General features: G+C 35.9%; 1 protein-coding gene across 1 annotated transcript; it reads right to left on the reverse strand.

The window, feature by feature from the left end:
- Positions 1–1,867: 1,867 nt before the first annotated feature.
- LOC138334362 (transmembrane protein 230-like) lies at positions 1,868–11,686 on the reverse strand. Its single transcript, XM_069283022.1, has 4 exons — positions 11,533–11,686; positions 4,362–4,600; positions 3,693–3,815; positions 1,868–3,149 (listed from the first exon to the last, which is right to left on the reverse strand). Exons 2-4 carry the CDS (start codon positions 4,449–4,451, stop codon positions 3,012–3,014), a joined length of 351 nt encoding a protein of 116 aa, XP_069139123.1. The 5' UTR covers positions 4,452–4,600; positions 11,533–11,686; the 3' UTR covers positions 1,868–3,011.
- Position 11,687: the final 1 nt, after the last annotated feature.

Genomic DNA, 11,687 nt, shown 5'->3' on the forward strand with positions numbered 1-11,687 from the left:
TGCACTACTAGGGCCCTAGGGGAACCTACATGTGAAATTTGAGAGAGATCCCTTCAGTACTTTCTGAGAAATAGCGGTAACAAACTTTAACTGTCAAAATCCAAGATGGCGGCCTGGCGGCCATCTTGTTAACCGATCGGTCCTAAAATGCAATATGCACAACTAGGGCCCTAGGGGCACCTACATATGAAATTTGAGAAAGATCCCTTCAGCCCTTTTCGAGAAATAGCGGTAACAAGAAATGTTAACGGACGGAAGAACGGACCACGGACCACGGACAAAAAGCGATTTGAATAGCCCACCATCTAATGATGGTGGGCTAATAAATAAGTTCAAGGTTACACTGCTTAATCAACAACTTGAGTTATTTCCTATGTCTACAAATCCACTACAACAGAATTCTTGCTTACCAGTAGATATAAGAAATACTACATACCATTCGGACTGGCCACCAGACCCTCAGTTAAATTATTGATAGATTTTCTCAGCAGAATTCTAATACTAAATTATCTCCCCTAGTTTGAAACTCTAAATTATCAAGCCAAATTTTAGTTATGTTTTTGATATTCTTAAAACTGGTGGCAAGTCGAAATGTCATTGTAAAAATTATGCATTTACCGAAAGTAAGTTATTTTATGAATTAAACTTCAAATGACCATTAAATCCAGGTCTTTGGGTTTCTTGTACATGTATCAGCCTGGTAATACAATGCATCTATACATATGACCTATAGTCATAGTATTTCAACCGTCGTTATGGGCCGTCTGTTGTCCGTAAATTTATCATTCAAACGACTTCTTTTCACATCTAACTGGAAGGCCCAGGGTTCTCATATTAGACATGCAGAATGTTGGGATTAAGGGCTACCGAGTTTGAAATGAATGACCTTTAGACCTTCATTCAAAACAACTTCTTCTCAATAACTAAAAGGACTAGAGACCTGATATTAGCTTGTGACATGCTGGGATGAAGGGCTAGCTACCAAGTTTGATTAATCAAATGACCTTGACCTTCATTAAAGGTCACATGGGTCAAAATGGCTAAAATTTTTAAAACAACTTCTTGTGAATAACAGAGAGGTCTAGAGACCCAATATTGGGCTGTGACATGCTGGGATAAAGAGTTACCAACTTTGTTCAAACAAATGACCTTGATCTTCATTCAAGATTACAGCTGTTAAAATATCACAGAAACTCACTACTGGAGAATTTATTGTATGCATGCAATGCTTTAATTGTTAGTTGAAGAAAAGGTTAACATTTTCAACCTATTTGCTTCTTTTATACACACGTATTGATGCAAAATTGTTTTGCCGAACTGTATACTTTGACTATGCTTTATTTTGTCAAGTGTCATATGACCATTAAGGTGCATGGGCCTCTTGTTGTAATTAAAGCTGCATTTATATTAATTATATCCTTAGATTTTGATAAAAGTAGATCAACAGATTCCAGGTGCATGACTGCTAAATTCTAGATCATAATACACAAATCACCATAAATACCACAGACCCTTGAACTGCCTTGCTAAAATAAATCTGGCACATGTGCATTGCTAGTTTTCTAGGTTACCAATATCATATGTCTGTTGTGCGAGTTCTCTCACTTGTCATGTGACAACAATGGTTTGTAAAAGCTGACAATGCATATTGAAAAGTAAATGAGATTCAAACAAGATGCCAAATTTCATTTGTGAGACATTCCCAAGTCAAATTAATAACAGCCATTTTTTGTTTTCTCACTACCAGCATTCCAATGTGCTTACAGTTACCATTAATCAAAACATTGATTCTCATGACTCTTTTATCAAAATGTTGTTTTTTAATTTGCATTGTCAACTTTAAATAGATAAATCAACTCAGTGACAGTTCAGTCAATGGTTTTAATCAATTTAACAGCTTTTAATTAGGCTTTCTCTGATCCATTAACCAGAAATTTGAAGGTCCCATTGTACATAAATAATCTCCACATTTTATACATATAACCACATTATCTTATCATAGTTTGATCAATCTGATGAGCATATCACAACGACAATGTAAGTCCTTTCAAAACCATAAGAGTATAAACACATGCAGCAGTACGTACTATACATTTATAATGTTACACTGGGTCCCACTACATACCTATAAACCTCAACTTTTAGACACCTACAATGAGAACTTGAAAGTGTTAACTAGACTATTATATTAATTTGCTGACAAATATTGGACTAGACAAGTATTCAGAATAAACAAATATTAATACTAACTTATTTAATGAAGCCTTATTGAAGCACTAAATAAACAAACTTAAATGTCTCCACAAATTCAAAACTTGTTTCCATGGCAACCTGAACCAAGTAAGTACTTATGTCCATGTAAGACAAAAAATATCAGACATATATCATGGTATCATCATCAATTGTAGTTCACTGTTGAAGATAGTAAAACTATGATATTCTGTCAAAAAATTTGGTAACTGAACCTGAATTGTATTAATTAATGCCATTTACCTGGAATTTAGAAAGAGGGCGACAGGGTGTGATGGACAAAGGTAAAACTTATGTATTATATAGGCCACAAAAATAATGACAGTGATATAAAAGTATCCTCATATGTCTATAGGTCCAATTGTTCTCAATTAACTCAACTTCATCTTTTCCAACTTTTTTTCTAAACAATATTTTATTCAAAGAAGATACAGTTCAACAAATATATCATAAAGAGTTGGATTTGGAAATTTTGGTGTTTTTGATGCACATAAAGAATCAACAAATTCTACACCTTGATAATTTCATTGCCTGAAATAAATAATATTGAACAACACCATATTTATAACTTCTCTATCAACATTCACACATGTGATATTAATGAATCAATCAAACATGTTTAATGTGAAGCCTTTCAAATATCAGTAGACATGAACTTAATCACAATGTATAAAACCATTATTAAAACATATATCTTTGTAGAAAAATTCAACAAACAAGAAGTCAGGTTCCTGTGATTATTGCTGCTGTAAAATGTTCCATCAATCAAACTCCGGTATGTCATCATATGAGTATCCCTGGTAGCCTTGGTAGGCGTAGTAAGCAATGCGGACGTGATAGGCCCCAGGGATGAACATCAGTGCACCAATGAGAAGTACAGGCCAAGTCCTGTCCTGGTACTGCAAGACAAAGGAGTCTTCATTAGTTACAAAACACAGGGTTTGAACAAAAGATATTTATTGGGTATAAAACACAGGGTTTGAACAAAAAAGGATCTTTAATAGGTACAATACAAAGGGTTTGGACATGTTCATAAGGCAAAGAAATTTCCATAAGGTACAATAAGGCAAAGGAATCTTCATAAGCTATAATACACATGGTTTGGACATTTCCACAAGGCAAATGTGTCTTCATTAGGTACAAAACATAGGGTTTGGACAAAAGATCTTTATAAGATACAAATTCAAATTAAAGTATAGGGTTTGGACATCTTCAGAAGGCAAATGAATCTTCATTAGGTACAAAACACAGGTTATGGACAAAAGAAGATCTTTATTAGGTACATTGTACAAAACAAAGTGTTTGGACATGTCCACAAGGCAAAGGAGTCTTCAAAGAGGATCTTCATTATGTACAAAGCCCAGGATATCAACAAAAGTGCCAGGCTTCATTATTTTAGTTGCTGATAGGATAACTCTGATTCTAGTGACACTCTGAATTACCTTGGCATCAATATAGCCTGAGAGAAGCATGGCCCCTATGATTATCAGGAGACTTCCCACCGAGAAGAGGACGACAGCCAATAAAATGGCTTTGTATGGCACCTTAGGGGGAGGTTTTTCAAACTGAAAAACAAAACAGACAGATATAAAGTATGATTGTGTTGCCTTGTTAGATACTGTTAATATACTGATCACACAACTCCAACAGAACATAGCTTTTACACACTTCTACACAGAATCTGATTTTAAAGTTACAATGCCACTAAATGATGGGAGAAATAGAATAGTCCTAGATAAATAGTTGTGTTAAAACAATGAACTAGGTATTCATCAGCAGTAGAGTAACTTCAAATTTGAATTTATCATTCTTTGGATATGAAGTATATTATACTAAATGTGTACACTTAGATAAACAACAAAATCAGAAATAATGCAGTGATTCACAAGCTTTTATAAACTAGGTCATTACTCTTAACAAAATCCATATATAATATACATGTATATCTTGATTGTTGTTTTATACATAATATTGTATGCATAAAAAAATGAGAATAGGGATCTCCATCAGATTTCTTGAAATATAAGTGCAGACTTTGGTTTTAATCCTTATGTACTTTGACTTCAGTTTGTTTCAAGAAATTGGGCCCTGATTCCTAGATAAAGTCCTACCTGTAGATCAATATAGCCATCATCCGATGTCCTGGTCAGTTTGTGGTACTTGGCACTTTGACCATCCACTGCATTCTTTTTAGGCATCATTAACAGTCAGTATCGTCGGTCAGAAACCAATATCACAGTATTCTTATAATTAATTGACTTCGATTTATTTCACCCATGCTTCATAATTAAGGCAACAGCACAACTATATATATTCTCAAAGTGATTGTCTCCCTTTATTGGTGGTTGCTCTGTAATATTAAATAACATGTATGTATTGTATTAAACCATTTGAAAAATATGATCCTCAAGTGCTGCCTTGCAAATTGTTTTAAAACATTATTTTCAGTATTTTGTTTAAAAATAAAATTTTCAGTACTGTATGCATGTTTATTTACTTTATAAATGTGATATATGAATGTGTTCATGGGTAAGGTCTAATGGCTGCTAATAAAGGAATGTGATCATGAGTAAGGTCTAATGGCTGCTGATAAAGAATGTGTTCATGATTAAAGTGAACAGTCGGGCAAGGATGGCTAAAGTCGGTAAAATGGTGTGAATGTATCCAGTAACTGTATAATTTCTTATGGAATGGAAAAATAAACTTTCTCGTCAAAATCTGTCTGCGTACGTAGAAATTAATTTAAAGTTTAGGAATCCTAAAACGTCCTCCCGGCTGACTATGTCCGTGGTTACATTTCAACACAGCCTCACTTTCAATGCTTTCAACTTTTCTTTATTTCAATGGTCAGAACTGGGAAACATAAGCAGAACTTGACCGTCATATTAATATGTGAAAACTTTTGGAAGGCCAATGAACGCATTTAGACTGGTTTTCTTTGCCCGACTATTCACTTTAAGGTCTAATGGCTGCTAATATAGGAATGTGTTCATGAGTAAGGTCTAATGGCTGCTAATATAGGAATGTGTTCATGAGTAAGGTCTAATGGCTGCTAATAAAGGAATGTGATCATGAGTAAGATCTAATTGCTTATCATAAAGGAATGTGATCATGAGTAAGATCTAATTGCTTATCATAAAGGAATGTGTTCATGAGTAAGATCTAATGGCTGTTAATAAAGAATGTGATTATGAGTAAGGTCTAATGGCTGTTAATAAAGGAATGTGTTCATGAGTAAGATCTAATGGCTGCTAATATAAGAATGTGTTCATGAGTAAGGTCTAATGGCTGCTAATATAGGAATGTGTTCATGAGTAAGGTCTAATGGCTGATCATAAAGGAATGTGTTCATGAGTAAGATCTAATGTCTGATCATAAATGAATGTGATCATGAGTAAGGTCTAATGGCTGCTGATAAAGGAATGTGTTCATGAGTAAGGTCTAATGGCTGTTAATAAAGAATGTGATTATGAGTAAGGTCTAATGGCTGTTAATAAAGGAATGTGATCATGAGTAAGGTCTACTGGCTATTAATAAAGGAATGTGATCATGAGTAAGGTCTAATAGCTGTTAATAAAGGAATGTGATCATGTGTAAGGTCTAATAGCTGTTAATAAATGAATGTGATTATGAGTAAGGTCTAATGTTTGTTAATAATTAGGAATGTGATCATGTGTAAGGTCTAATGTTTGTTAATAAAGGAATGTGATCATGAGTAAGGTCTAATAGCTGTTAATAAGAGTGCAGCTCTCTGCGCGGCCGAAGGCCGCGTAGAGCGAAGCTCTACTAACGATAACACGTGTATGAGCATATAGAATCCAATACATTCCAGTACCCCTTGGACTTTGAAATCGTGTCCCGCGGGAAAAGTCTCCGTCTCCATGCAGGCTGCCATGTTTTAATTCTTGTTATCAGCATGACGAGATTTGAAATTTTCTCTATAGACAAAACGTTTCATCAGGATACACTTTGTAATTACTGTAAGTAGTTTTAGATAACTACACAAAGACAAGAACGGCACAGTAAATGTACTGGTCAAAATGATATACTCTGTGTAAAGCGCTCAGCACCGTCAGCCGTGACGTCAGGACGTCTCTGGTGCCAAAGATGACGGCACATATTCCCGCGCATTTTTGATACATGGCATGTTGCCAAGTTTTCCGCCTTTGAGAGAAACAAGATCGAAAGGTTGAAAGGTTGAACTATTCAAATTGAATATTTCTTTCTGACCTGTATGTGACGAGTGTCAATATATTTCTAGACACAAAACATCTATCAATAGTGTTGAAGAATAGCATTTTAAAAAAAATCAATGATCGGACTACAAGTTTAAACAGTTTTAATCTCGGTCTGAGGTTATAATCCTAATATATAGCTATAATAACATTTCTTAAATGCACTGTAGCTGCGCTCTTCTGAGGCTTTGCCTTAAATTCATATTAAAGGAATGTGATCATGAGTAAGATCTAATGGCTGATCATAAAGGAATGTGATCATGAGTAAGGTTTAATAGCTGTTAATAAAGGAATGTGAGGGTCACACTTAATAACGACAACAAACGACAAGAAACGACACGAAACGACAACACGTTAAATACAAGGAAAAGTTAGTGACAACACAGGATATGTTATTCAGTACATTAAAATGAATATTTCTACCAAGTTTTATGAAGATTGGAGCAAAAATGAAGGAATTAGAGCGATTTGAATATTCTGAAATCGGCCGCTGGTCAACGATAGATCGAGTGACAAGAGGTTTGCCGTACGGTATACCGACAACACATTGTAACATCGAAAATGTTTTAAAAACCTAACGACAACAGAAGATATGTTTTTTGTCATACTATAATGCATCTATGTACAAAATTTCATTAAGATTGGAATAAAAATGAAGACTTTTAACCTGTTTTAATGTTACGAGATCGGCGACTGGTCAGGTTTACTACCGACAACAGATCGACGACTCACACACACCTGTACACGCGTTTGTACGAGTGCATGGGGTCTCGATACTGTTTGTCTAAACCATTGTTGTTTAAACATCATTATAGTCGGTGTAGAACTCTCGGCCATACTCAATACACGAATATGTTTCCAGACCCTACGAACGGACGTGGTTCTTCTCAGGGTCCTTTATATGTTGGTGTAGCTAATCTATTTAGGTTTTTTGTGTGTATTTTTAGCTGCGTAAATATTTTTTTTTATATTAATTCACTATTTTATTTACGCGGTAACTTTGACTTTATTTAATACGTTTTATTTGAAAGATTAAGTTTTAATATCTTGAATCCCGTCCTGCGGGCACACAAGATTTCGCTTGCGTATCGTAAGTTTTAATTTCGGGAAGCTTACAAATATTACGTTTATTTAACACTTTTTATTACTGAACTTACATATTTCATTTATTGAAAGATTTTTACTGACACATACATACGTATAATTCATTTGAAAAGTATTAGAAGGTAAACGAATTTTAACTGTTACAACATCTTGAATCCCGTCCTGCGGGCATACAAGATTTCGGAAACATATCGTAAAATGTCCAACTGATTATTTCGCAAACGTATCGTTTAAAGTCTAACTGTTTAAGAGAAACACAATCCTTAAATATCTTGAATCCCGTCCTGCGAGCACACAAGATTTCGCTAAGACATTTTTTTCTGTTTAGACGGACCGTGCGATTCTGTTCGATTTCCACGCACACGTTTTCGCGTACTCGGTTTTTTCGAGATGGCTGCATGTTTTGGAATAGTTAGCATTCTATTAGTGGAAGATATAAGTTCCTTTTACTGCTTCACAAGTTTCAAAAACTTGTGCACTTTCCGTTATCTTTTCTACAACGGGCAGTTCTCTCCAAAATACTGAACTTATTTTTAAATGTTGTGCATGCGGAGTTATTTCGTACTCTCCTATTCCTTGAAGCGATCTGCGCACGTGGTTGTACTGCGTGTTTTGTATGTGCTCTAATCGTTTTATCAAATCTGGAACTTTCGAAATTTTCCTGTCACCAACAAGCTTTATGATGTGATTCATTGATTCGCAGTTGTTTTTCCAGCCTTTGGGTATATGGAGGCATCGTACTTGGGCCTCAACCACCCTGCGCCGGATATAGTTGGTAAAGTTTTTTCAGACCAATATGTACCCATACGTTCACCATACATATCGTCGATTTTGCTTGATACTGAATCAAATTCTTTGATAGTATCCGAATTGATCAGTCCATCCTCGCCAAAGATAGACGACATTATCGGCGCCTTTTCGTTGTCGTTCATTCATGCTCTCGAAAATATACAACAAGAGATCCCAGAGGGATCTTGGCGCCCACCAAAGAATGATCTATGTCTGACAACAGAAAGAGGGATCTTTTCCCTGCTTTTCAAACTTTTACTACATACTATATATTAAACTTGAGAAAGATCCTTTCAGTACTTTCTGACATATATAGCAGAAACAAACTTCAATTATCAAAATCCAAGATGGCTACCTGTCGATCATCTTGCTGACCGATAAGTCCGAAAATGCACTAGACCCCTTCAGGAACCTGCACATGAAATTTGAGAAAAAAACCTTCATTACTTTCTGAGAAATAGCGGTAACAAACTTTAACTATCAACATCCAAGATGGCCGCCCTTCGGCCATCTTGTTGACCGATCTGTCCCAAAATGCAATATGCACAACTAGGGTCCTAGGGGAACCTACATATGAAATTTGAGAAAAATTCCTTCAGTACTTTCTGGGAAATACGTTAACAAACTTTAACTATCAAAATCCAAGATGGCCGCCGGTGGACTATCTTGTTGACAGATTGGTCCCAAAATGCAATATGCACAACTAGGGCCCTAGGAGAACCTACATATGAAATTTGAGAAAGATCCCTTCACAACTTTCTGAGAAATAGCGGTAACAAACTTAAACTATCAAAATCCAAGATGGCCGCCAGTCGGCCATCTTGTTGACCGATTAGTCCCAAAATGCAATATGCACAACTAGGGCCCTAGGGGAACCTACATGTGAAATTTGAGAAAGATCCCTTCACAAATTTCTGAGAAATAGCGGTAACAAACTTAAACTATCTAAATCCAAGATGGCCGCCAGTCGGCCATCTTGTTGACAGATTGGTCCCAAAATGCAATATGCACAACTAGGGCCCTAGGGGAACGTACATGTGAAATTTGAGAAAGATCCCTTCACAGCTTTCTGAGAAATAGCGGTAACAAACTTTAACAATCAAAATCCAAGATGGCCGCCAGTCGGCCATCTTGTTGACCGATTGGTCCCAAAATGCAATATGCACAACTAGGGCCCTAGGGGAACCTACATGTGAAATTTGAGAAAGATCCCTTCACAACTTTCTGAAAAATAGCGGTAACAAACTTTAACTATCAAAATCAAAGATGGCCGCCAGTCGGCCATCTTGTGGACCGATTGGTCCCAAAATGCAATATGCACAACTAGGCCCATAGGCCCTAGGGAAACCTACATGTGAAATTTGAGAAAGATCCCTTCACAACTTTCTGAGAAATAGCGGTAACAAACTTAAACTATCAAAATCCAAGATGGCCGCCAGTCGGCCATCTTGTTGACCGATTGGTCCCAAAATGCAATATGCACAACTAGGGCCCTAGGGGAACCTACATGTGAAATTTGAGAAAGATCCCTTCACAACTTTCTGAGAAATAGCGGTAACAAACTTTAACTATCAAAATCCAAGATGGCCGCCAGTCGGCCATCTTGTTGACCGATTGGTACCAAAATGCAATATGCACAACTAGGGTCCTAGGGGAACCTACATGTGAAATTTGAGAAAGATTCCTTCAGTACTTTGTGAGAAATAGCGGTAACAAGAATTGTTAACGGACGGACGGACGGACGGACGGAAGGACGGACGGACGGAAGGACGGACGGACGGAAGGACGGACGGACGGACGACGGACCACGGACGAAAGGCGATTTGAATAGCCCACCATCTGATGATGGTGGGCTAAAAATGTACAATTAAAAAAAATAAACATATAATAGTGTATTTCTTAAGATAACATATGGGAAGTATATATAAACACCATATGTTTACATAACAATAAATACAATCGCGAACTGTAATCACACTGATAATATACACACGTGTGTGCTTCTTCTATATGTATACTGTATGCAAGCCGTCGGTCTACTGAGAATTTCAATGATCATTACTCATTCAAATCTTCATCAATAGTCATTACACTTGACATGAATTACTTTCTTTAGATATAGGTTACATATATTATTATTTGCGGTAACATTACTGCGTAATTTCGTAAAATATTTTGTGTTGTCGGTCGGATCTAGATCTGTACATGTAAGCTTGGCTTACACACATGTATACACTCTGCGTCTCTTCATATTTGAAATCGTCATTACTCCGGTATTTTTACTCCAATCTTAATGAAATTTTGTACAGATATGCATTATGGTATGACAAACAACATATCTTATGTTGTCGTTAGGTTTTTGTAATATTTTTAATGCTATGATGTGTTGTCGGTAATACTGAACATACACACTCACGATATAAACCTGACCAGTCGCCGATCTTGTAACATTAAAACAGGTATCAAGTCTTCATTTTTATTCCAATCTTAATGAAATTTTGTACATAGATGCATTATAGTATGACAAAAAACATATCTTCTGTTGTCGTTAGGTTTTCAAAACATTTTCGATGTTACAATGTGTTGTCAGTATACCGTACGGCAAACCTCTTGTCACTCGATCTATCGTTGACCAGCGGCCGATTTCAGAATATTCAAATCGCTCTATTCCTTCATTTTTGCTCCAATCTTCGTAAAACTTGGTAGAAATATTAATTTTAATGTACCGAATAACATATCCTGTGTTGTCACTAACTTTTCCTTGTATTTAACGTGTTGTCGTTTGTTGTCGTTTCTTGTCGTTTGTTGTCGTTTGTTGTCGTTATTAAGTGTGACCGGAATGTGATTATGAGTAAGGTCTAATAGCTGTTAATAAAGGAATGTGATTGAGTACTAATGTATAACTGTATATAATGACTGCTTACTTTTTAATTCAGAAACAAGCTAAGTTCACAACATTCAACTATTTTAATTACTCAAAAAAATCATGGCACATGTTGCTGCTAAGGTTTTTCATAATCACTACCTCTGCCAAGATTCGAACATCATAAAAATATGTCAATTTGTATCAGTTTATATGCTGGTCTATCTATATAAACTGATCAATAAAATGAAAACATTTGTAACAAATTAACAATCTGTAAAAACTTCTTACCTCACCGTACAGTCGCAATAAATTTCCTTTGAGATTGTCTTTAATGCTGGAAAAATTATCAACAACTCAATGCCATGGAACGTGTAAATATTGATTCCGGAAGTTGTACCGGAAGTTGAACGCGTATTAGAATTACTTCCCCTTAAAATTTTCCG

The sequence above is a fragment of the Argopecten irradians genome, chromosome 11, assembly GCF_041381155.1.
Source record: "Argopecten irradians isolate NY chromosome 11, Ai_NY, whole genome shotgun sequence".
NCBI lineage: Eukaryota > Metazoa > Mollusca > Bivalvia > Pectinida > Pectinidae > Argopecten > Argopecten irradians.